At 36.9% G+C, this 27,910-nt stretch overlaps 1 protein-coding gene across 6 annotated transcripts in view; it reads right to left on the bottom strand.

Moving 5' to 3' along the window:
- STAP1 (signal transducing adaptor family member 1) overlaps positions 1 to 27,910 on the bottom strand; it is a 65,406-nt gene that overhangs the window by 33,639 nt on the left and 3,857 nt on the right. For 5 of the 6 annotated variants that reach the window (XM_077750046.1, XM_077750022.1, XM_077750040.1 and 2 more), the window contains 7 exons: positions 24,815 to 25,071; positions 22,719 to 23,235; positions 19,490 to 19,668; positions 12,513 to 12,584; positions 7,174 to 7,287; positions 4,626 to 4,682; positions 1,147 to 1,319 (listed from right to left, as the gene is read on the bottom strand). In XM_077750046.1, the coding sequence (XP_077606172.1) occupies positions 1,147 to 1,319; positions 4,626 to 4,682; positions 7,174 to 7,287; positions 12,513 to 12,584; positions 19,490 to 19,609 (536 nt within the window). In that variant the 5' untranslated portion in view covers positions 19,610 to 19,668; positions 22,719 to 23,235; positions 24,815 to 25,071. The remainder of the gene's footprint in view (positions 1 to 1,146; positions 1,320 to 4,625; positions 4,683 to 7,173; positions 7,288 to 12,512; positions 12,585 to 19,489; positions 19,669 to 22,718; positions 23,236 to 24,814; positions 25,072 to 27,910) is intronic. The other variant, XM_077750028.1, reaches the window with a different exon arrangement.

The following is a 27,910-nucleotide window of genomic DNA, read 5'->3' as shown; positions in this document are numbered from 1 at the left end:
AGTTCATAAAAAGCTTTTGGATAAAAAATATTGATTGGTGGTTTCTCTTCAGGGATACAAAACATTTCTATAGATGCTTCTCTTGTATGGTCTCTGTTTTAAATAACTGATATTTAAGGGTATATCTGAAATCACTCCTTTTAGTGTACTATGGCTTTCCAATGGCATTGGCGCTATTTTAATGCATAAAAATTTTAAGAAAGCACTTCTCATTTTTATAATAAATATTGCAGCCAATGAAAAGTCTGGGCTCTTTCAACAGAGAAAAATATGACAGGGTATGCAATTCTCCAAAATGTTAACAGTGAATATCTCTGCATGGTGGGACAAAGAATGATTTTAATACTCTTTTTATCTATTTGTAATACATACATATTGCTTGTTTTGCTGAGGAAAAAAATAAAAGAGGCAATCTGTGTGACTTTTAACCTATCAGCCCATCAAATGTCACTGGTTTCAGCCAAGAGTGATGATAGGCAGGTTTCAGCAATTAGAGTACAGCTAGACTACATGCAGCAGAAACTGATGTCACAGGTGGTACCAGCACAAGATTCCCTGACAGGAAGACCACGATGCCAGGAGGCAGGGGCCCCAATCTTAGCCACACTTTTCAGCAATATGAGTGAAAAATAAGGATGGTGCTGGATTCAGCCTGTCTGAGCTTCTTCGTTCCCCCAAGAACACCTTCTGCACTGTTTGTTCACAACAGTGTTCACAACTTTGAGGCTTTCCTCAAAGTACAAGCTCAGTCACTGCTCACTGATTAGACAACTGAATACAACATTCAGATACTTAAAACTCTTTGGTCTAATTTTCTGATAGAAAATCAGTAAACCATGGAGCTGCATGGTGAAAAAAAATATCTTTTCCTTCCTTCTGCATAGCAGTCTTTATTCAGGTTTGAGCTTTGGAAAGAATATCTATTTGGTCTAAAGGTGTGGGTGGAAGGGTATTTCCTGTGCGGTAAAACCTGCATTTTGAATTTTGTTGATCATGACATAGAAGAGGAAATGTGGCATCTACTCTGAGATCTAAGGTTCATCCACAAGACGGTTTACTGTCCCTTGGTTTAATGAGATCAATGGCTCACTCTCCTTGATAATTAGAAATTAATATTAACAATCTAATAAAGTGTGGTACACTTACACTGGCATAGGGTTCAGTACATCCACATAATCTTCAATAGGTTCCTGCTCCTTTTCTATAGCTGAACTCGGTATCCGCTCTGTCTCAATCCTCCTTTTTTTCTCTCTCTCTAGGACTTCATGCAGTCGAATTACTTGCCCAGGAAGGAGTGACACGTGTAGGGGAACTGACAGCTGAAGCCAATTAAGGCAGTAGGCAAACAAGAAAGACAGCAGAGTAACTAAGTGATTTCAGCAAAGAGAAGATCTGTGTGGTCCTAAGGAGCTTCAGTTATCTGACACGGATGGATAGGATCGTAAATAGAGGATCTTGCTGTCTTAAAACTGCCTTCAAGGTGCACCTGGGTGGCTCACTCAGTTAGGCATTCAACTTCAGCGTAGGTCATGATCTTGCAGTTTGTGAGTTCAAGCCCCACGTCAGATTCTGTGTTGACAGCTCAGAGCCTGGAGCCTGCTTCGGATTCTGTCACCTTCTCTCTCTGTCCCTCCCCCGTTCGTGCTCTGTCTCTTAAAAATAAGTAGACATTAAAAATATTTTTATAAAAACTGCTTTCAGGGGCGCCTGGGTGGCTCAGTCCATTAAGCATCCGGCTTCAGCTCAGGTCATGATCTCGCGGTTCGTGGGTTCGAGCCCTGCGTCCAGCTCTGTGCTGACAGCTAGCTCAGAGCCTGGAGCCTGCTTCTGATTCTGTGTCTCCCTCTCTCTCTCTCTGACCCACCCCTGCTCATGCTGTCTCTCTCTCAGAAATAAATAAAACATTTTAAAAAATTTAAAAAAAAATGCCTTCAACCAAACAGCTTTAACTTGCACAATGCACCTGATCTTCCTAGAACTGTTCCTTCTGGCCAGGCATACAGCAAAGTCTACCCACCTTGCACTACAAGCTAATTCTAGTAATGCCATACTTCTCATTTTTCATTCTGAGCTCACTAGTTCTCACTGCCAGTTAAGTCCCAGAGTACCAGTGAGGCGCTCCGCTCCCCGACAGCTAACCTGGAATTAGCTGTGGCAACACCGGGTTGAGATGGACTATTCATTAGATGACCAAGCATCTGTAGCCAGAGGTCTAGAGTTTGGTCTATCTGTGTGTGTATTTCAAATCTTCATTCACACACTCGGATAATGATACTGCTCTCCTTAGTTTCTTTTAACCTTCTCTGGAGATGTATTTTGGATTTAGTAACCTATACTCTCCTGATAGTCATACCCATGATTTACATCACCTTATTTACCTGTTCTTATTGATTCCTATTGTTTATATCTTATATATGTGCATGTGTGTGTGTGTGTGTGTGTGTGTGTGTGAAATTTGAAATGAAAACAGATTAAGGGTTCACAAAAAAACATTTAGAGACTGCTTTCTGGATAACTAAGCTAAGCTAACTAATAATCAGTACAGTTATTTCCTTATATACCAATCCAGAAAATAAAATAATGGGATGAGGAGAAACTAATGAGAAAGCTACTGCTTGCCTATTATGTCCCAAGCACTGTGCTATTGCAAATACTCCCAGCAATACAATAAGATAGGTATGTTATCCCTCCTCTACAAATAGGGGAAAACAAAGGTTCAGAAAGATTAATAATTAGTTCAGGGTCACATAGCTAGAAAAATGTGACTCAAACTCCAGTTTATTTAATTCAAAGGCAAAGTTTCTTTTTTCTTTTCTTTTCTTTTCTTTCCTTTTTTTCCCTGCTCTTTCAACTGAAGTCTATGTTTCTCAAACTTGTGGTAAAGCTCTCCTTACAACAGCATGTTGTGTATGTACACAGAATGTCCAGGGAACTTAGTCAAAAACATGTATAACAGCACAAAATTTAAGACAACTGTTCTCTTGGGAATTCACATGAATTTTATTTTGCATTCTGTAACATAATTATGTACATTTTAATTAAAATAATGTTTTTTATCCTTAAGGGAAAAAACCTAAAAACACTATTTTTTGTTGTTGAAACAAAACCCTTGGGGTAGATGCACCCCAAGGCTTTCCAGTGGTTTTTGTGTTCTCCTTGGTATCTACTCACATACCCTTGCAATACTTGTATCCCAACGTAGAAGTGTTGTGCCATACAAAGATAGTTTTCCACAACATTGATGCCCTTTCCCATTGAGTTTCCTCCTCCACACAAGTCAAAATGTCTTCGACATCTTTAACTCACCCACTTTTCTAGCTTCCTAAGACTTCCCTACATGGTAGCTGAACCTCCAACTTTCACCTGTTATTGGCTGATATAAAAAGACAGCATCAGGGCACCGGGGTGGCTCAGTCGGTTAAGCATCTGACCCCTGATTTTGGCTCAGGTCATGATCTCATGGTTCATGAGATTGAGCCCCATTTGGTGCACTGCAGTTACAGTACAGAGCCTGCTTGGAATTCTCCCCCCCACCCCGTGCCCCTCCCCTGCTCGCACTGTCTCTCTCTCAAAATAAATAAACTTTAAAAACCCAGCATCCATCATTTCAGTAAAGTGCAGTACGTATTTCATGAGACTGCAAAGCCTTTACTTAGGAACTCGCTTTGGAGAGAGTCTGTACTTAACTGACTTCTTCTCTCAAAGTATCAGAGAACATGGTGCTCCTTTGGGGGCTGGCTCTTAAAGTACTTAATGTTTATAAGACAGTTGCTGCATGCAGTAGCTTCATTTAAAATAATGGTAGATATCCTACTGCAACTGTTAAGAATAAGCAGTAGATCTTAGTATTTGTCTCTGAGAAGTTGCCACGGAGTTGAACAGGTAAGCATCCTTCTGTCTTACTAACTAAACAAATGTTTAAAGATGAATATTCATTTTGATGATCTTTTTGTTATATTGTTTATGTTATTCATAAAATCCATCTCAGCATTTTATAAATATGTATTAAATGAATAAGAAAAGGAATTGGAAAGTATTTTAGAAGATGCTATATAAACTGTAAATATCAGCATATACAAAGGACTACTGTGTCAAAAGATAAGACCAAACAATAGATCTCCATGACCACCTGTTACTCTCTAGCTAGCACATAGCTTTGTTTATTTTCTTCATAACAATTATCACAATTTTAAATTATCTTCCTTATTGCCTTTCTTCCTTTCCATCCACCTGATACAAATACAAATTTCATGAGTAAGTGTATGGGTACATATCTGTCCCTTTCTTTTTTTTTTTAATTTTTTTAACATTTATTCATTTTTGAGAGAGAGAGTCCAAGTGGGGAAGGGACAGAGAGAGAGAGGGAGACACAGAATCTGAAGCAGGTTCCTGGCTCTGAGCTGTCAGCACAGAGCCCAACGTGGGGCTCGAACCCACGAACCGTGAGATCATGACCTGAGCCAAAGTCTGGCGCCCAACCAACTGAGCCACCCAGGCACCCCATATATCTGTCCCTTTCAATCCTTGTGTCTTCACTTTACCTTTTCACTCTGTATGGTTCATAGTCAGTGTCCAGTAAATATATGTTGAATTAATGAATCAATCAAAAGTAATGTCCTTCCTACCTCTGTTACTGTAAGAATGAAGCCTCTCCACTCTTCCCCACTTTCTGTGTTTTCTGTCTAAAGATGAAAACAGATACAGAAGAAAAGACGTAAGTGTGAGTGAGCATTAATACCGTTATTAACTTCAAGCAATTTTAGAATTTCATATGATTGTTTCGTAAGACTCCAAGTCTGTAAGCCTTCAAAACCCAGCAAGGTTGACAAAATGCATATATTTCTATTGAAGCACACTGTTTTAAAAAGTCAGTTGTAATTTTTTAAAGCACTTTAAATTAGTTCAAAGGAAGAAACAATTCATTTCCCTTTTTGCTTAAAACAATATGTATGTGTTATGAAATTTCAAAGCTATTTTCTTTTGTCAGAAGTATATAGTTTCAATTGATCTGCTTACCAAACAGGTAAAAGTATACAAATTTACTTAACTTAAAAAAAAAAGTAAACATTATTTACTTATTTCTGCAATAGGTGAGTTAATGGTTGATCCACTCCATTGATTTAACACTTACTAGCTTACATTTGCAATCAGGTAAGACCAGTGTTGTTAGTGCTTAAAAATTTCCAGTTCTTAGCTCTAAATCCTACTACTATAGCCAATATTTATTAAGTATTTATAAGGGGCAGCTACTGTTCTAAGTACTTCACACGTTAAATGATTTCATCTTCATGGCAATTCTGCAAAAGTTACTTTTTAAATATTTTATTTTATAGATTTGCTCATTTAACATATTTTTTGAGTACCTTAAGTGCTAGGCACTATTCTAGGTACTGGTTAATATCAGAAAGCAAAATACAAATCCTTGTTCTGGTGGGATTTTGGATTTAGTATGGAGTAATATAAGTCTAATAGTGAGTAAATATTATAGTGTCAGAAGGAAATAAATGGGAGAATAAAATGTAGAGCATTTTACAAGACATTGAGAATGTCAGCAGGAGCTAGGGGAGAGGAAAAGGGCTGCAATTTTAATAAAATGGTCTAGGTAGGTGGCAGTAAGAGGGATACATCTGAGTAAAGGCTTACTTTTGGATGGAGAAACCAAGGCACAAAGGGGTTAAGTAACTTGCCTACAATTACACAGCCGATGAATAAAACAGCCACAATTCAACCCAACTGAATTGGAGGCTTTGACTCCAATCTTGTGTTCTTTAACTACATATCAGAATCACCTGGGAAGTTAGCTTAAAACGAAGAATCTGGAGCCCAGGGTTAGGGGTAGGGCCTAGAATTCCTAAGTACAAGAGATTCCTACTATAGTATTCCCCCTTATATATGGGGATACATTTCAAGACCCCCAGTGGATGCCTGATATCAAAGATAGTACTGAACCGTACATATACTATGTTTTTCCTATACATACATGCCTATGATAACATTTAAATTATGTATGTGACACAGAGATTAACAAGATGGGAATAAGACAATTACACAATATTCTGCAATAAAAGTTATCTAATGTGGTCTTTCAAAATATCTTATTGTGCTGTACTCACTCTTCTGCCCTCGATGATATGAGATGATAAAATGCCTACATGATGAGAGGAAGGGAGGGGAATGACATAGGCCTTGTGGTGGAGTGTTAGGCCACTACTGATCTTTTGATAAGGTCAGAAGGAGGATCATCTGCTTCCAGGCTGAAGTTGACCACAGGTAACTGTAACCACTTTAAGGGCCGTGAGGAGGTGGGGGGTGAGGGGGAACTAACTACTACAGTGCTTGCAAGGCCAACTCCAACAACTTCTTATTCAATTGCAAGGTGTTCTCTTTACATTTAACACTATAATTGTTGGCTGACTTTGATTGGCTCACTTTGAATGTCAATTCAAGAAAACCTTTTTTTTTACCGTACAAGTGCTACTGTATAGTGATGAATTTAACAACAGATCTCTGCTCGTGTGGGGCTTAGAGTTTTATGACATTAATACCATCTTTTACAAACTGTGTATTATCGAATACACTGTTCTTTTTTGAATTTTTCGAATTGTAACAGTAATGTTCTTTATAGTTTTTTGTTGTCCTTTTCTAACCCAGAATCCAATTCTGGATCTCACACTGCATTTAGTTGTCATATGCCACAGTTTCCATAATTGGAAACATGTATCTGGTCTTCCTTTGGCTTTTCTCACAGTGGTATTTTTGAAGACTATAGGCCAAATGCCTTGCAAAATATCTCTCGATTTGTGAAATACGGGTTTGTCTAATTCAGTGGTTCCAAACATGTATCATGTTGGACTTGTCTCAGATTCATCTGGGAACTTGGTGAATATCAACTCAAGAACAACTTTTTAAAAACACCAGGTGGGACCTCTGACTTTGTCAGAGGACAGAAGTGTATGGTTTCAACGTGCTTGTGTACTAAACAAGTAGATGTGCCCTTTCAAATCCCTATTTAGAAAACTGCCGTTTTTGGCAAGAGGCAAGAAACATGAACAAAGAATGAGACTTGGCAGGTCCCCTGACAACTCCTTGTTACCTCAGCTCACTGGGTTGTGAAGAGGCGAATGCTATTTCTAACAACAACTTGTTTCCAACTAATTGCGTCTCCTCACTCACCTTCAGTTGCACTTCCTCTTTTGGTAAAACAAGGGTGAATTTTGCACAATTCTTTTCAGTTGAATTCTGGTCAGTAAGGCATGTGAGGTCTATTAGGTCTAACTTGTCAACATACTGCAAAGATAAAGGAAATCTCATTAAATTGTCTCATGTAACAATACATAAGTTAACATACATTAGTTAACATATATTTGGGTAACATACATTAGTTCTGGCACGGTGAAATATAAATAATCTCTTCCTTTCAACTGATTTGGACCTTGCATAAAATCCTGGTTTTCAACTGGCAATTGTAATCCTTCCAAACCCAGAGGGCATTTGGAGATGTATTATGTGGTGGTGTGCTGGACTTGTCTCACACAGGTTTACAAAAGGTGATTTTTTACAAGCTGGTCACTAAACACAGCTGTTATTAAAAGTTAAATTGTATGAATTTATATTATATTATATTATATAATTATATATTATATTATTATTTTATATATATTTTATATATTATTATTTTATATACTATATATTATTTTTATATATATTTTATATATATTATTATTTTATATAATATATATTATATTATATAAAATAAGTATTTTATTATATTAAAAACAAAGATAACTAAAATTCAGAATTCAGCATTTTCTACTTATATTACTACATAGTATTTACTGTGTCTTGAGATTATTTACATCCTCATTTCTGTTTGATAGAAATACTATCTAATGGTGTATTACTGTACCTTTCTTTTCAGTTCAGTAGAGTCAGATTGATAGGTTGAAATCAGCTATGGTGGGAGTATTTATACCGTGGAAATTGGCAAACCTTATAAATTAGGGCTAGATTTATTGTGCCAGCAATTATTTTTTTCTGCAAAAGCTAGATAGTAAATGTCTCAGGCTTTGTGAACCACACAGAGTCTCTGTTGCAAATTCTTATTGTCGTTGTTTTAATACAACACTTTAAAAGTGTAAAAAATATTCTTAACTCCTAGACTGTACAAAAAAAGGCCACTGGCTAGATCCGGGTCAAGGGCCACTATTTGCTGGACTCTGGTCTGGACATAAGAAAGTGGAGGATAAAATATTAATAATGCCAATAAACCTTTGAAGTTTCTTGTGTCTGAAACTTTTTCATTGTGAACAGTACAAAAAAATTGACAAAATATTATTCCATGATTCAGAAACTATCATGTTATTTAGCAAAGAACTTGCCCATGTCATTACCAAAATAGACAAAGTTGTAACATGCATAATTATTGCTTTGTTTTCCTCTTATCATTAACATAAGCAAAAATGTCAGCCAACATTCACATCAATTTAATATTTAATGACATATAAATTTTATGTCATATTTAATGACAATAAATTTATTAGGGAAATAGCAAATTGGAAAACAACTCCATTTGTCAAATTATGATTGAATTGCAATCATAGTAGCCTGTGGCTCCAACTTCAGAAAAATCAATAAAATTATCTATGAGAATCAATCACCTATAGGGAAATTATAATAAAATACAATAGTATATTTTATTTTTTCAACTGTGTACTACACCTTCTTTATATGAGTAATGTTTATAATAAATTTGTATGAATATATTCATACACATGATTTTTCCAAGAATGCTGTTACTCAACATTTACCACATCATTGGTTATGAGGATCCTATTAAGAAATTCCTAACTTGGGGCCCCTGGGTGGCTCAGTCGGTTAAGCGGCCTACTTTGGCTCAGGTCATGATCTCGAGTGAGTTAGGTCCCCTCATCGGGCTCTGTGCTGACAGCTCAGAGCCTGGAGCCTACTTCAGATTCTCTCTCTCTCTCTCTCTCTCTCTCTCTTTCTCTCTCTCTCTCTTTCTCTCTCTCTCTGCCTCACCCCCCACTCACACTCTGTCTCTCTCTCAAAAATAAATAAACATTTAAAAAATTCCTATCTCAACCCAGTAAAATTATATTTCTTCTGAATAACTGGTATATATGGGTTGTTCTGTATGCAACTGGCCAGACCTGCTTTGTAGTATTGGAAAGATCAGATCTACCTCCAGTAAGTATAGTGGAGTTTTTAATGGCATATTTTTTTTTCTGAATTAGCTTTATTCTTGACTTTTCTTTATTTTCCTCTGTTTTGCACAATAGAACTTGTTTTACTATGTTCTTGTATGTGTCCTTCTTTTATTTTTCTGAATAAAGTAAGGCAGAAAAATAAGTAAGTAAATTTTTTTTCCAGAACTATTCCTGTAATGATGAAGTTGTGGGTAAGTTCGGGTTGACCTATTTATTTCCAATGGACAAAGAGCAATTAAAAATTGATGGAAAGGTATAAGGGAAGCAGGGCAGAATTAAAAATTACACACGAGGGGCGCCGGGGTGGCTTAGTTGGTTAAGCGTCCGACTTTTGCTTAGGTCATGATCTCGCGGTTCGTGGGTTCGAGCCCCGCGTCGGGCTCTGTGCTGACTGCCAGCTCAGAGCCTGGAGCCTGTTTCAGTCTGTGACTCCCTCTCTCTCTCTGACCCTCCCCTGCTCACGCTGTCTCTCTCTCTCTCTCTCTTTCCTAGAAATAAAGAAAACATTTAAAAAAAAATTACACACAAATCTTTTTCTGATGGGTTGTCTAGTTAGATTTAAGCTAAGTGAAGTTTGCTGAGACAAAGGAGGAAGCAACAGAGGAGGAAGTTGCTAAATTAGATAGAGTGCCATAAACGAATCTATTGATTAAAACAAAGAGTTTTTTAATTGCAGTGTTGAAAAGAGCCTTAAAGTACATCTAATCCAGCTCCCATCTGATGCTTCAGTCTCCCTCACAGCATCCCTCCCTGTAGTTATCCTGTCTATGTTGGAATACCTCAAACAGCATGGAACTCATGCTTCTATGCCACTCTGCCTGATAGCACGCTTTTCCTTGTATTAAGGTACAGTCATTCCTCCAGGTAATTTCCAACCAATGGTCCTCGTCCCCTTTCTCTGCAATAACATGAAATGAATTCATTGACTTTTTCACATGACCTCCTGACAGCCTTTCAAATATGTCAAGGCAGCTTTAAGCTGAATTATCTACACTTCCCACCTGTTCTATCTCTGTGCTTTCTCCTGAGACTATCAACCCCAACCCAGATTTCCTAAAGTCTGCACCCTCTTTTAACAAAATGGGTAGACATACAATTCTGCAGTATTTCATTGAAACAGTCTATTCATGGCGTAATGGTTAAGAATGCTGGCTCAGGAGCAAGACCTGGACAGTTCTCCTTTCATTAACTGTCTGATCTTGAACAATTTCTGAATCTCTAAACTTGACTACTCTCATCTATAAGTGCTAATTAAAATAGTATACCCACTCAGCAGAGTTGTTATCAGAATTAGATGACATAATGTATGTAAAATGCTTGAATGCTTGTTATATGGCAGCTACTCTATTAAGTCCTTACATTCATTATCTCGTTTAATCGTTTTGATAACCTCACGTGATGGGTGACTCTTTTTATCCTAATTTCAGGGAACACAGTGCTGTGCACAGGAGAGGGACCTGTGGGGACAACATCAAGGGCCCCCTTACCTTGTGACTTCCCATTGGGTTGGACCCTGGTTAACACTGGCAGGAGATCAGAAGCCCAAGGAGAATAAGGTATTTATTATCCTATGCAATTACTTCCTCAGTCAAAGATCTTATTCCTCTCAATGAAGTCATCTTCATACACTTCTGCTCACTGTTTGTTTTTTGTTTTTTTTAATCCTGGGCATGATGGTAGGGAACTGTTCCTAGCCTCAGAGTTCTGTTCTATCCTTTGTAGTTTTCCTATAACCTGTCCACTGTTTTGAATATAGCATCTTCATTAAACTCTCTTCAAAAATGCCCAATCTGAGGGGCTCCTGGCTGGCTTAGTCAGTAGGGCATGAACTCCTGATCTCGGTAGGGGAGTATGTAAATTCAAGCCCACAATGGGTGTAGAGATTACTTAAAAATAAAATCTTTAAAAAAATGCCCAATTTGAGATGTCATCTGTTTCCTACCAATTCCCATCGGATACACTGACAGAGAGGTTAGATGACCCAAGAACCTCTTATGCCCAAGAACCCACAGTTCACAGAGACAGTATAAAAACCCTGAAGACCAGGCTACAGTCACTAAGCTGTACCCACTAGGCTGTACTTGCCTCATGCCATGTAGTAAGAGAGCAATAACTCTTCACTCATCCAATATGTGTACTATATACTAGGTTTAGACCAGGGTCTTTCATAGTTTTACTGATATCAATTGGAAGTTGGAAGGCACAACAGAGGGATTAGTTTTATTAAAATTTATTATGGCATTTGAAAACACCTCCATATGAATCTTAATCTATCCAGAACACTGGTGAAAGTCATCATTTTAAGTTTGTTTTTGTTTGTTTTTGCATGTTCTCATTTGTTTTCAATTTTTTATTTAAATTCTCATTAGTTAACACATAGTGTAATATTGGTTTCCGGAATAGAATTGAATGATTCATCACTTGCATGTAACACCCAGCGCTCAACACATTTTTTAAAAATGACTTCTGGTTAATTTACCACTAATAGCACTAAAATACCTGCAGATGAAATATATCACAAAGGCTCTTTTTTCAGTTTTTTTCTTTAGATCTGGACGTGTAATAATGATATTCTAAGAACTATGGGCTACTGATCCATGGTACAAAATGCTTGTATTCAAACAAGCTACAGATCATAAAATCTCCTACAGGCATAGTATTCCATAGGAGGCAAGCATTTGACACTAAAATGCTACATTTTATTTGTGGAAAAAATGAAATACACAGTTTTTTATCTTTGTGGAAAAACTGAAATATAAATCAATTATTTGAAATTAATACTAATAAATATGTCTCAGAATCTATTGTTATTCTCATGCTTAAGCTCTTAGAAGTCCACTTTAGAGGGTTATGTTTTCATCTTCCTTGGAAAATTAAATTGTGACATATTTTATGTTATGAAGATTATCTAGATTCTCTCAGATAATAACTGCATGATACAGCAAGATAAAACCTGGGGAAATTAAGGCTATCCTTTGGCATTATACAAGTTGTATCCAGTTATCTGGCTGAAATTTTCACTTTTCAACTAAGTTTCTACTATTGGGATCAGAAAGAAAAAAATGCAAAACTAAAGCATGAGTTTATGCCTTCTTCTGAGGTGCCCTGAAAACTTTACCATGGATCTTATATCCAATAGTTCCCAGAGATATCGATGTTCTTATTTGAATTGGTTTTACTAAAATATCTTTACTTTTGAGAGACAGAAAACACCAAATGAATACAACTATGTAATATCTCTATATTGGGAAAAATTGAACCAGTCGAACATGTTTAACTACTTACTGTTGGACTTTTTTTGTCAGAATAAAAAAAAAGTGTAGTTCCTCTCAACTCTGTCCAATAATGTTTATACTCCTGTGAGAAAGAAATTAAAAGCATTATTTCATTGGTATGTATTCAACTATTTTCTTATTAACTCTTTTCTTTGTAACTTCATTAATTGCTGTGTGATATAAGCTTCTTCTTGACCCTGAGATAAGTCACCTAACTTCTGGCTTAATTTTACATATAACTCCTTGTTTGTTTGTTTGTTTTGAGAGAGAGAGAGAGCTTAGAGGGGCAGAGAGAGAGGGAGAGAAAGAAAACTCCAAGCAGGCTCTGCACTGTCAGCACAGAGCCCAACACAGGATTCAGACTCACAAACCATGAGATTGTGACCTGAGCAGAAACCAAGAGTCGGATGCTTAACTGACTGTGCCACCCAGGCTCCCCTTTACATCTAACTCTTGATTAAATCCTTCACAAATTTATTTTAGCATAAGGTGTGAGATAAGGATGGAATTTGATTTGTGTTTAAATAGATCATTTTTCAAAACTTTCCCCACTGATTTAAGACATTTGACTTTTTATGTAGCTATCAATGGAAGATTGCACCTGTAAGAGAGGCCATTTAGGGGTCAAGATAGGACAAGCATTAAATAGCTAGATTCCAGGACAATTGAAAGGATTGAGTAAATTGACACACGTAAAGCACTTAGCAGAATACATGGCTTATAGTGTGGGTCCTATAAATAGTGTATGTTTATATAAATAAAGGCAATGTGAATAGTTCATAATCATAAAATAATTGAACATCAAAGCTCACCTTTGAAGTCCAAATTCCATTCATGTGGTAAACATGTCATAATTGCTACATTGACATTATTATGGGTTTTATAAAAATATAACATTTTAGGTTTAAAAAATTTAAATAACCTAGTCTCATTTCACTCAAGTGAAAGTTTATTTAAATAAGGGGAATTTACATTCTGTGAAGACTGACTGCATTACAAAAGAATGACAAAGGAGTTTTGAGAATAAAATCCTTCCAAGTGTAAACACTTACCTTCATACTCAGCTCTTTCCAAAAGTATGTTTTTAAAAATTCTAGTTTCATAGACATGTTGATTATTCCTTTTAATAAACTCAATGTTTATGACATGCTGGATTATCTTGACTTATATTGAGGATTAAAGTAAGAGAATTACATGATTTTTTTCTTATGCTTATAAACGGAAAGACACTTTTATATAACATGGTATTTGTGTCTCTAACACTAACGTACCATTTATCCTTTCTTAGACCAGCAAACTGTTTCTCACTTCTTCAGAATTGAGGTACTTCTTTTCTCAAAAATGGGAACTCTATAATCCATCTTGTTTTGTCTTGGCTCCCATGAAGCTCAAGATTAAATTCATTTTGAATTACAACAATCATCTTTTTCATGTTCTTAGTAGAACTATTTTCTCCCTTTTTCTTCATGTTCAACTCAGCCCCTTTCTATTCTCTCTCTGCTGAGCATATCAGGAGAGAATAGGTGTTTTTCTCTGGTCATGCCATGTGGCAAAGGGCCTCCAGGAGGGGTAGTAGGCTTGTGGCTCTTAAACTGAGTCAGTGAGTGACTCAAGGTAGCTCAAGCTTACCTAAATCTGGAGTAAAGCATTGTTTTGGCCATAAATCTAAGCCACACAGCAACAGATAAAAGTACCTAATTGATCTCTGTGGGATTCCTCTGTCTTAATTTTTAATTGGTTTCAAAATTGGGAGACAGAAAAAATCCCAAGAAACGCATATAGAAATGTATAGAGCAGGGAAAATTTTAATGGGGCTTCTTTTTAGCAGGATGAAAATGTTCTAGAACTAGATAGTGGCGATGTTGTACAACTTTCTGAATATATTAAAAGCACTGAATTATAACGATGATGACGACGATGCTAACGACTTTGCTGCTCCTGTGCTAGAGTGTACTGCTAGGAGACCAAGGGCAGCGGTAGAAACCAGCCTCCTGCTCTTGCTTTATAGAGTTGCTTAAGATTGAATGGAATAATACTGTGTGCAAAGCACACAGGACCTGGGACATAGCAAGTGGACCATAAATGTTAGCCACTTAAAACAAAACAAAACAAAACAAAAGCATTACCTCATCACTCATATTATTAACAGGTACTTTGTATTTTTCATTATCCATATGGTACTTTTTGAGGATGGTGATTTGCATGTGTGTGTGACAGCGGTGGCATCCAAAAATCTTCAAGATAGATCTCCTTCAATGGGATTATGTATGAGAAGGGGAGGATATTTTGTGAACCAGAATAATGAAATCCATTGCCACTCACATATACTATGAAAGGGTGCCTTCATATTGTCTTCAATAGAGAAATAGAAAACTGCATTGAGAAACTTGGCCTGAGAAGTTGCCAAAATATACTGTCTCCATAATCAGGCAGATGTTCTGTCAAAACTATGAGAGTGTCTAGTCACTCTGTTGAAAGGTACTTGGATTTTCTCAAGTTTGACTTCTGGTTAATAATAAAACAATTCAGTTGGGGGGGGGCTTTTTAAAAAATCATCTATCTTTTTAAGGCTTTCACATACTGTTCTAATGGTAGGCCTCTGCCATTAAGGGATCAAGTCAAAGCTACACTATAATTTGGAACTAGGATGGGGGTGAGGAAGAGTGGGAAGGAGATCAGAATGCAGGCAAATTAGTTGGAGAATTTGATGATGAGGTGTGTGGTTTTACTGGAGTATGGCATCTAAGATCAAGTTCAAACTGGAGATTCTATGATTCTTGGAGGAAAAGAAAGCAAGAGAAAACACTGAAGTCAAAGTGTACCACTCTCTTCATCTTCTTCATTAGTCTTATGAGGATTAACCTGCCCTTTGATAGGAAAACTAAAATCACTGATAGCCAAAGCTTATTGTGTTTCTTATGTAGGTTACATGCAGACATCGATCTGTGCTTCTAAGAAAAATTAGAGGTGGTTCAGTCATGAGAGAATGATATAAGCTGAGTAGAATTAATCAGGGGAAAATAAAGAGTTTTACTGATAAACAAACCATACAGATTCATGGAAAGGATTAAGGAGGGCTTATTAAGTGGTGGGAGAAGCAAGAAGAAAGGCAGTGAGTTGAGAGTAAGGGTAGCCCAGAGGAAAGGTAAGATTACATGGGGCGCCTGGGTGGCTCAGTCGGTTAAGCATCTGACTTCGGCTCAGGTCATGATCTCACGGTTCGTGGGTTCGAGCCCTGCATCTGGCTCTATGCTGACAGCCAGCTCAGAGTCTGTTTCAGATTCTATATCTCCCTCTCTCTTTCTGATCCTCCCCTGCTCATGCTGTCTCTCTCTCTCTCAGAAAAAACAAAAAACAAAAAAAAAAAAGAAAAAGATTACAGATAGCAGTAGGTCCTGTGAACTCCAACCACAGCCACAAACCTAACAGATCAAGCTTATATTCAGTATGCACAGACCAGTGGGTCACAGTCTAGATTAAATTTCTGATAAGCTCTTATAAATATACCAGTATAATTCTAAATAAATTAGTTGCAATGAGAGGACTAGTCAGAGAAATGTTATTTTGACACTGTTATGATGACCACATTCTTATGTTCAAGTGAATAAGAAGACATATTATACATATTGTTTTTAATTTTAGCATATCACAGATTGAAGAAACTGAAATGTTGCCCAAGCTCTATCTTCTTTTCTTTCATTAAAAAGTTTTTAATGCTTATTTATTTTTGAGAGAGAGAGAGAGACAGAGACAGAGACAGAACACAAGCAGGGAGGGGGCAGAGAAGGAGACACAGAATCTGAGGCAGGCTCCAGACTCTGGGCTGTTAGCACAGAGCCTGAAGCAGGGCTAGAACTCGGGAACCACGAGATCATGACCTGAGCCAAAGCTGGATGCTTAACTGAGCCACCCAGGTGCCCCTCTGTCTTATTTTCAAACAGTTCCAGAAAAATGAGAATTTTCCCCATTTGCAAAAAAACTGTGTTTTCATTGGCATCATGTTATGGCATTTAATAGCACTTATTATCAAATAAATCTTCCTGATCAATCCAAAACACTCATGCTGTGGTTTAAGTCTTTCCACGTTATCTTTTCCATGAAGATTACATATTTTTAATGGGCTCTTGATCTGGGATCCATGGACTTTCTAAAATTGCATTTAAAATGGTATATGTTCAGATCTTTTCCTAGGGGCACAATTCCTTAAATTCCTAAAAGTGCTCCTGACACAAAAATAGCTGGGAAGTGCCTCTAAATGTGTGATCTCCTTACAGATCGGGTTACTCCTCAGTTATATATTCTCTAGCTTAAATGTTCTTAATTCCTTCAACAAAGACCCCACTTAATGTTCTGCAGAGTATCCCAACTTCCTCTAGCCCATTTTCCTTTAAAAATAACCTTCTATATACCCCTGGCTCACCTTCACTTTTAAAGGATCCCTGGTACTTCGCTCCTGCTTGTCTAGAACTCCCACTACTTTCCTTCGATTTTTTACAGATTCTATTTTCACTGGTGCTCTAGCCCTGTGGCTCTCCTTTGAGCCATATTACCAGTTGACCCTCCAACAACATAGGGGGTTAGGGCTCTGACCCTCCTGTGCAGTCAAAAATTCACGTATTACTTTTGACTCCAGAAAAATTGAACTACTAATAGCCCACTGCTGACCAGAAGCCTTGCCAGTAACACAAACAATCGATTAACACATATTTTGTAAGCTATCTGTATTACATACTGTATCCTTACAATAAAGTAAGCTAGAGCAAGAATGTTATTTGGAAAATCTTTTGGAAAAAAGATACATATACAGCACTGTACTGTATTTATCAAAAAATCAGAGTGTAAGTGGACCCGCACTGTTCAAACCCATGTAGTTTAAGGGTCAACTGTACCTATGGATTCAAAACTGAGTTTAGTATGTTAATAAGAATATAATAAATAATGAAATGAAAAGGAGAATGAGTCTAACCTTTAATGTAAGCCAGGTATTTTATATGTTATCTTTCATCCTTGAAACCACCCTATAAGTAGACATTATTGTCGTCCTCTTCCTCTCTTCTTGACATACAAGTGAAAGATATGTTGCTATGAATTCGAGTGGAAACACAAGTTAATTTCATCAGAAATATTTGTATCTATAGTTTATTCTTTTCATTTCAAAGTATGCTTTCTAGGAAAAGGTAGAGTAACAGTCAGGTAAGAGAGTCATCACTTCTTACCACAGACTAAGCTCTTTAAGTTCGAGTCTTTGTGTTAGATTTATATTCTCTGGAACTCAGTAGGATGCTTGGTGCATCGGGGACACACAATAAATGTTGCTTGAATGAATAAATTAGTTGAGCACCGGTTGTATTCAAGGCACTGTACATGGCAAGTCATAGTTTTTCCATTTTACAGTTTGAGAAAATTAAATCTCCAGGAGACAGAGTAACCTTCACAAGATCACAAGCAATTTAAGTGGAAAAACCAATAGGTAAAGACATGTTTTGCTGACTCTCTAAAAATCCAATGGAATGCCTTCTTTAAATATTAAAAAAAAATCAGAAACAGTTATTATTATAAATACTTTGATAAACATTTAATGAATAACCAAATTTAAATTACAAATTAGAAATTTCTTTTTCCCAACTCCTCTTTCCTGGCAAAGTAATCATGTGGCTAACCTGTAGCGACAAGATAGAATTCTCTTTAAAAGCATATGGGGGGGTGGGGGGTGGCGCCTGGGTAGCTCAGGCAGTTAAGTGGTCGACTCTTGAGTTTAGCTCAGGTCACGAGCTCACAGTTGGTGGGATAGAGCCCACATTGGGCTCTGAGAGTGTGGAGTGTCCTTGGAATTCTCTCTCTTTCTCTCTCTTTGTTCCTCCCTCGCACATGCTTTTGCGGGCTCTCTCTCAAAAATAAACTTAAAAAAGCAAAACTGAAAAAATGAAAAAAATAAAAGCATGTAGGAAGAACCAAAAAATATTCTAACATAACTGACAAATTTACTACTACATGTTTAACACCTGAAACAGAATATAAACTACCACATCTTTACAAAAACCTTGAATGTGCTATTGTAGATATTTTCACAATTTTCTGTTAATAAGTCTTGAGAAAATATATCTTATTATCATTATTAAACATTTTTATGACATTTCTTGAAACACTTAAATTTTTTATACTTTGTTAGTTTTAAAATTTCATAAAATTTGACCTAACTCAATGATTTCTTTTTTCATTAGTAACTGGCACTTTCATGTTTATTTCTCTCATTAACTTCAAATTATCCATAACTGGTATTTTAAAAGCACTGATTTTAACTTACTTAATTATAAGTTTTCATTTTTGCATTTTAAAAGTATGAGCTGCTTATGAATTTTGTTAGAATGAATGTATTTATATAGCTTAGTGTACATATTTCATACACTGCAACTTATGTATTGTAGTTTTAAGTCACTATCTTAATGTTTTTAGAATATACAACTATATTTAATGTTAAACAGTATCAATTTGGCATTTTCATAATTTTTTTACAAAAGTTTACCACTAAAAAGAATTTTACAATTATTTGTAAACTTCAAACAACTGAGAGTAAGAGCAAAAGGTTTAATTTCAATCATAATATTTTGTATTAAGTGGTACAAGTCATTGTGGAAGCATATTAGTAAATAGAAAAAAATCATAAACATTTTATCTTCTAAGCTGGTATCTTCTGTGACGTTTAAATAAATTCTTTGGAAATGTAGCTTACTGAATTTTTATTTACATTGGTGACTTAACATTAGAATGTTATGTTATTATATATAATACATACATGTATACATGAATGTGTTTCAGCCACACATTGTCTTTATAATTATGCAAAATTGGCATCATATTTCTGAGCTTGGGGAAGAGGGTTTAATCACAACAGAAACAGGGCAGTACTTGCCACATCATATCACCATTAAGTAAATTTTATATTAAGGCAAAAGCTTCTAGTTGCAATGTTATCATTTATGAACTTACCTGGTGTTCTGACCGCTTGACTAACAAAAAACCTTCAAAGTACAAAGGTAGAGCGGTAATCTTTAACCTTTCCTGGAAGATCCTGCGAGGAGCTGGTTTCGGGGGCTTCTTATCCATCATACACTCTTGGTGTATGGTTTGATTTCAACTATATCCAGTCTCAAACAAAATGAGATCTCCTTTGTGTGAGAGGAAAAAGCAACTGTTCAAAGAGGAAGTCCCAACTCGATATTTAACCACCAACAGTACACACACACACACACGCATACGCGCACACACACACACGCACACATTTTTTTCCTTTACTTTTTGTGAGGTGAGAAAGAACAGGTGTAGACCAACTTTGAAAGGGCAATCTCTGTAACTTTAGAATTACTTAGAATTACAGTAGCAAAATAAACAGAAGATTAATATCACCAGGGGATGAAAAGAACTCATGTGGAGGTTATGGACTTCAGAAGAGTCATCAGGGTCACATTTGTTTTCTTCCACCTTTTTTTGTTTATTGCTCTTCATTTTTATCCCCATAAGACATGGCTTGAATTAACTCAGCTCCATTAAAAATTATTTTGTAGGATAATTTTATTAGTACTATTTCTGTTATAAATCTTTTAAGACTGAACTTTGCTTACATTTTTTTAAAGAGTGGAGTTCCCTATCCCATGCCTATTTTGATGGTCCACTAAATATAAACCACATGGGAACATGGGATTTTTTACTTTTTTGTCAATAAGAATTTTGAGTTCAAGGGTTACCAGTTGGCAAAATATATCTGGCAAGAAAGCTGTAATATTTTAAACTTTTATTTTGTTCTTTTATGCTTTCTGAGCTGTGGATCACTGATGCTATGATGCATAGATGGGGTCTCTATGGTTACCTAGTAAGATTTAAAAAGCTACACTGGGCCCAAATGCATCCAGTAGTTGCATGTGGGAAACGTCCTTTACAGACTGGATTTGGCCCAGCACCGTGCAAGGAATGATGGGGAAAGGACTGGAAGGAATTATGGTACATTTTGCAGGGATCCTGAGAAGTTTCACCATTTCTTATTTCATCCTCTGTATTTCAGAATTACTATAGATTTAGTATAGCCCAGGCCTGAGCACTCTCCCCAGTTATATCAGCCAATTCTTAGAAATCAAAATAAGGTAGGAAACTCCCGTCTGATTCTCCTTTGCTTTTTTTTTTTTAAATTTTTTTTAATGTTTTATTTATTTCTAGGAGAGAGAGAGAGAGAGAGAGACAGCGTGAGCAGGGGAGGGTCAGAGAGAGAGGGAGTCACAGACTGAAACAGGCTCCAGGCTCTGAGCTGGCAGTCAGCACAGAGCCCGACGCGGGGCTCGAACCCACGAACCGCGAGATCATGAGCTAAGCGAAAGTCGGACGCTTAACCAACTTAGCCACCCAGGCGCCCCTGATTCTCCTTTCCTAAAGGAGACTTCACATGGTTTTTGCCACCAGTATGGGTTCCATTGGATCTGCAGCTGTAGATATGTGCAGCCAAATTGTCTACAAAGTGAGGTATAGCAGTATAGACTAATTATCAGTAAAACAGAGGAAAGTGTTTAATGAATCATCCAAAATATAAACAGTTTGAAAAAATTGGGAGTTGGAGATTCAAAATTAGTCCCTTGTTTATATACATCTTTTTAGGTTTATTTTTTTATTTTGAGAGAGAGAGAGAGAGGATGAACGGGAGAGGAGTAGAGAGAGAGGGAGAGAGAGAATCCCAAGCAGGTTCTGTGCTATAAGAGCAGAGCACCAAGTGGGACTCAATCTCACAAACCGTGAGATCATGAGCTGAGCCAAAATCAAGAGTCAGACGCTTAACCGACTGAGCTGCCCAGGTGCCCTTCCTCTGCATTTATAATAAGTCAAGACCTCCTTCCTATTATTACTCAAAACTTCCAATGATAAAATACAAGTCCTGCTTTTTTTTTTTTTTTTGAGATAAAACCACACTGCTTTTTAGTTTCAATATAATAGTAAAATGAATTGAATGACAAAGGAAAAACTTCTGATTTGATAAACGATCTAATCCATCTTCTTGGCAGATGGTAGCTGGTGTAACATGGGGAGGAAATGAAAGGAGAGATGAGAACAGAGAATGAAAATAAGGGGAGGGAAATAGGATGCTGTAAACCAGCAGTGGTTGGAATATGAGAAAAATAGTCACTGGCATTGTCGCTAGAAAGTTTCATGGGAGAAAAGAATGTTACTAGAAAAATGTAAACATAGGAATATTTCTGAGAAATAATCATCTAATTATGTCTTTCTTACCTACCTTATGAAAAAAATAAGCGAAATTAGAGAAAAAACAGTTTATCAGCCTCTGGAAGTTGCTTTGGTTTGCTGATTTGCAAGTCACATTGTTAATATACCAATGTTCAAATTAGATTTCCCTAAAAAAAAACAACTATGAGATGCAAAAATCCTGAAATGTTATTAGACCTGTGTACAGTTTCCAACCGCATCATTACAATGGAAATCCTCTGATAGATATCTCAAATTTTAGGTGGTGAATAATGAATTTGTAGGTAAGAAATCATAGTAGAAAAGTGTTTGGGTATAGACAGAATATCCAATTTTGCTACTAACCAGCTCTGAGCCCTGAGCAAACCGTTGAACTTATCTAGCATCACAACTTCCTCCCTGGTCTCAAGAGCTGGATAGGTTTCTCAGTAGCCTCCTACTTTTCACACTTTTTCTTCTCTGATTCATTTAAAATGCAGTCCATTCAAGTCACTCCCCTGCTTAAAACACTTCGATAGATTCCCATTGCTTTTGAGCACGCTTTTATTTTTTTCAGTCAACCTAAATATTGAGCAGCAATAATGTGCTCAAGCATAGAATACCAGATCCTTCATAATAGAGCTCCTATAAATTGAACCTCCTTAAAAGAATACTCTCTCCCCTAGTAACTTTGGTTAATCCCAATAGGCTCAATAGCTCATGGTCTTTCACATCTCCTCATACCTTTCTTTTTTTTTTTTTTGGAATTTTTTTTAATGTTTTATTTATTTCTAGGGGAGAGAGAGAGAGACAGCATGAGCAGGGGGGTGGTCAGAGAGATAGAGGGAGTCACAGACTCTGAAACAGGCTCCAGGTTCTGAGCTGGCAGTCAGCACAGAGCCCGACGCGGGGCTCGAACCCACGAACTGCGAGATCATGACCTAAGCGAAAGTCGGACACTCAACCGACTAAGCCACCCAGGCGCCCCTCCTCATACCTTTCAAACCACTATATATCTTGTTTGGGTGCCCTTCATTCTTCTTAAAATGATAAGTTCCTGCTCACCCTTCAAGACCTCAGTTGAATATATGCTTGTCTGTGAAGATTTCTTGATTTCCTGAAGCCTTCTCCATCTCCAAGGAGAAAGTTTATTGCTTTCATCCTGCAATCCACAGCATCTTACAGATTTTTTATTACAGTATTTGTTCTACTGTATTTTAGTTGTTGGTATACATTCTGTATCAACAGGAAACTAAATTTTTCAAATACAGGGATTGTGTTGAGGTTGATAGGAAGTAGATTACAGTAACCATTGATTAAATGACTAGCTTCCAGCTGGAAAATACAGTTCTAATTTGGGAGCTCCTAGCCTCCGCTGTGACGGAAGCTTCTTTTTTTCTGATATGTGTGACCATTGGTTGACATAGGGTTCTTTTGTTGCCGTGTAGATAAATCACGTTACTGTCAAACTGCGGGACATTCACTAAGTATAATTAACATAGCCATCATCAGCTCTGTGAACAGAAGTTTGTTATACATTAGACACATGGCTAAAAATTCAACAACTCTGAAAGAAGTAAAAGATTAACTCATATAAAACCAAAATCCCAGTGCTCTTTTCAGTCATCCATATTATAATGCAATTCAAATGAATATACATTTTTATAACAATTAAGATTCTCTAAAGTACTTTACTATCCACTTATTAGAAATGATTCGATCAATGCCGAGAACAAACTGAGGGCAGATGGGGTGGGAGGAGTGGAAGGGGGGTGATGGGCATGGAGGAGGGCACTTGTGGGGATGAGCACTGGGTGTTATATGGAAACCAACTTGACAACAAACTATTTTAAAAAAAAAAGAAATGATTTAATCAATCACTCTGTATTGGAGCCTCCAGCCTTTCTCCTGTACTTCCCAATTTCTGATCTTCATTTCACTTAATGTTTATTGATGGTTTATTGCCATTTCCTGATCACAATTAATTGTAGTGAATTTTGAAGATGTTTGAATACATTTATATTAACAATCCATAACTGAAGAATACAGCTTTAATTTCAATGACTATGTGGATTAATTTGTGGCATGGTGAGTCACAGTTATTAAAAAAAAATTTCTACTAGGTGTTCTAGGGCAGAAAAAAAAAGGCAAGGTATCACTGTCGTAGAAGGGATATTAGTAGCTCTGTCAGAGTGGTTTAATTTGCTGACACAATTTTTAGTATAAAGAGTTGCATCTAGGATGAGTTTTTCTGGTTATATGTTCTCACTATTTTTGTAGTGTAGGGTATTCTTTATATTACTGAGAAATGTTTCTTGGATGCCACATAGATACAGGACACATACTGGTTTCTAAGTGAGACAAGTCATTGCATAATAGCAGCTTTAATAGAAACTGAAAATTCCAGATAGGGTGATAGTTTGCAAGGTAGAGCATAATGGATTTAGTTTTAACTATGTCAAGCTCAATGTAAAGAAAGGTTAGGTCTACATTTTTTCTTCCTCTCTGCTTCATTTAAAATCCACTAGCGCTGCTTTGTGGGATAAGGTAAGTTAGTGCTCAGTATCCATTCCAGCCCCTTCCAGTGTGCCATTATTATTATTATTATTATTTACTGTTTATTTTTGAGAGAAAAAGACAGTGAGTGCAAGTGCGTGTGAGTGGGGGAGGGGCAGAGAGAGAAAGGGAGACAGAATCTGAAGCAGAAAAGAATCTGAATCTGTCAGGGCAAAGCCCACCATGGGGCTCAGGCCCATGAACTGGAGAACTGTGAGATCATGGCCTGAACCGAGTTGGATGCTCAACCTACTGAGCCACCCAGGCACCTCAGTATGCCATTCTTTACTGCAGAGGCTGAAAAGCTGAAAACTACATATCCAGACTTATTTTTGGAGCTGCAGTTAGGTAGAAAGGTAGAATAGAGACAGAATTTATTCTTGATTTGCCCTTTTGTTTTGTTTTCCCCCTAGGGTGAAGCATGGTCTGTAGGCATCTAACTTTTCTGTGGCAATATATCAGTCAGAAGTCTCAGTAGTTGATCACTAGTTTCATGGGTGGTGAGAGTCAAAGCATGGAACATCAAATTTCTGGTACCTGTCATGGCGAGTATGATGTGTTTCCGGAGCCAGCAGCTACAAGGAGGCTTCCTGTTCATGGAGACTTATTTGTTGTGGCTTCTTACACACGGCACTTTCGTAACTGAAGTGACTTCCTGATTGTGCAGTGCCAGTATGGTTCTGGAGACTCCAGCATCACCATTAGCTTCTCAGTTTTTCAGTTTGTTTCCTGACTGTATATGCAGCAGCTGTCTCTTGGTGTTCAGTTCTGCAGTGTGTCTTTAGGAATCATTCCTGAAAGCCCCAAATATGTTATTTCTCCATCCATCCCAATAATTCAGTAAACCAATAAATGCCTATTGGTAGATCCCATTTTTTTTGCCCAAATTAGCTATTATGAACTCTATTCTATAGAACTAAAGCCTGATCAATATATAGTTCTGTACTATCTACAGGAAGAAGTGAAAATTTATGCTAACACTGAAGGTGTTCAGTAATCTAATTCATTTTGCAAACATGACCACTCTATAGTATTTGACAGATTTTCTGTGTCAATAGCACGTCATTTCCTTTTCTAAAAAATTTTATTTATTATTATTTTTAAAAAGTTTTTAATGTTTATTTATTTTTGAGAGAGATTGACAGAGTGTGAGCAGAGGAGGGTCAGAGAGAGAGGGAGACACAGAATCCCAAGCAGGCTCTGGGCTCTGAGCTGTCAGCACAGAGCCCTATGCGGGGCTCGAACCCACGAACCATGAGATCATGACCTGAGCCAAAGTTGGATGCTCAACCAACTTAGCCACCCAGGCGTCCCTATTTATTTATAAAATAACAAGGTATTTTTTTTTTTTTTTGAGAGAGAAAAAACACATGTGGGAGAGGGGCTGAGAAAGAGGGAAAGAGAATCCCAGTGCTGCCCACTCAGCTCAGAACCAGACACGGGACTCAAACATGAACTGTGAGATCATGACCTTTCTGCCTTATGTCTTTGCTTGCAGTTTATTTTCCTACTTCCCTTACCCTTTAAATCTCTTACTGTTAGATATGGCCTACAAGCTAATGTTTGGGCACTTTATGATTTTCTACAGGCACTTGAATTTACAAACATCGCATATATCATCGTTTATAAATACTTAAAATAATTTCTTAATTTTTCCTAATAAATGGAAAACTTATATAAGTTTTAGAAAAAAAACAAGTCTTAAGGTATAAATTAAAAAAATGAAAATCACATGCCCATCCACCATTAGCACTGTTTGGATGGGTACTATCATCTTTTTAGCACTTTATCTTTATTTGTGTATATTTATATAATCAGGTAAGTACATGAGATTTGATAAACTACATTTTTTCATATAATATATCTGGAGCACATATCCATGTCAATAAATACTAACGTTCAATTTTTTAAAATATTTTTATTTATTTCTAGGAGAGAGAGACAGAGAGAGACAGCGTGAGCAGGGGAGGGTCAGAGAGAGAGGGAGACACAAACTCCGAAATAGGCTCCCGGCTCCGAGCTGGCAGTCAGCACAGAGCCCGACGCAGGGCTCGAACCCACGAACCGTGAGATCATGCCCTAAGCGAAAGTCGGACGCTTAACCGACTAAGCCACCCAGGCGCCCTCTAACGTTCAATATTTAAATTTTTGTCTAGTACCACCAAAGTAATTTAAGTCTTTGAAAAGTTATATATCTGCAGCACATATCCATGTCAATAAATACTAACATTCATTATTTAAATTTTTGCCTAGTACCACTAAGGTAATTTAAGTCTTTGCAAGGTTAAACATATAATGCAGAAAGTATTAAGCTTTTGAAAATCTAATTGTACTTTTTGAAAGTTTCTTTTTTTTTTTTAATGTTTGTTTTATTTCTGAGAGAAAGAGCACGCAAGAGAGGGCAGAGAGAGAGGAAGATATAGAAGATCTGAAGCAGACTCTGTGCTGAGAGCTGGAGAGCCCAATGTGGGGCTTCAACTCATCTGAAGCAGGTTCCAATCTGAGCTGTCAGCATAGCTGGACGTGGGGCTCTAACTCACAAACTGCGAGTTCATAACCTGAGCCAAAGTTGGATGCTTAACTGACTGAGCCAGCCAGGCGACCCTAAATGTGTTTTAAATGACAAAAGATAATTTTTCAGAATTATGCTAACTAGAAGGAAACTACAGCCCACAAAATGGAGAGCCAGAGAATATTTATTAAAAAAATTTTTATAAGGAAATTCTACCAGCAGTATGGGGTTCAAACTCAGAACTCAGATCAAGAGTCACAGTCTCGGGGTGCCTGGGGGGCTCAGTTGGTTAAACATCTGACTTTGGCTCAGATAATGATCTCACAGTTTGTGGGTTCAAGCCCTGCATCGGGGTCAGAGCTGACAGCTCAGAGCCTGCTTCAGATTCTGTGTCCCTCTCTCTCTGCCCCTGCCCTGCTCATGCTCTGTCTCTCTGTATCAAAAATAAATAAACATTAAAAAAAAAAAAGGTCACACTCTCTACCTACTGAGCCTGCTGCCCCTGTTAAGTTCTTGTGAAGAAAAACAATGTCTATATAACAGAGTTCAACTGCAACTAAGAATCAAACACTTGGCACAGAGGTAACTGTAAAGATTTTCACCCAGCACTCTATAATTAAGAACTCATGGGGACTTTGAACTCATTGTATAGAATTGTTTTTGTGAACGTTGCTGCCACCTACCTGCATATTTCAAGCACACTTTATTAATTTGGCAATTAGAGTCTTAGTATAGCCTTTCTATTTAGTGGAGAAAAGGCTAGTTAAAGTGAATGTACTTAACACATGAAACAACATTTGACAGTAAAGAATTTTAAAAATTGAAATGTTATATTAATAAACAAACTCCCAAATTATACAAATAAGTTTATTTCACTTTAGCAAATTAAGTTATAATTGAAATATTTACAATTTTTACAAAGTGATTTTTGGAGTGTAATTGTTTTCTGACAAAACTCTCTTATAGTAATCTGCTAATATTTTCCCTTTTAACTTTTGCATAATAATACTTTTTTTGCAAAAATTTTGAGAACTGCAGCAATTTTATTAATGCCATTTTGCCCTATCATTTTAGTTTGAAAAGTTTAAAACATACAGAGAAGCTGAAAGAGCAGTATTTTT

The sequence above is a fragment of the Crocuta crocuta genome, unplaced genomic scaffold (genome assembly GCF_008692635.1).
Source record: "Crocuta crocuta isolate KB4526 unplaced genomic scaffold, BGI_CrCroc_1.0 scaffold1, whole genome shotgun sequence".
Classification (NCBI taxonomy): domain Eukaryota; kingdom Metazoa; phylum Chordata; class Mammalia; order Carnivora; family Hyaenidae; genus Crocuta; species Crocuta crocuta.
The sequence above is the reverse complement of the archived record's forward strand: the minus strand, read 5'-3'. Positions and strand labels throughout refer to the sequence as shown.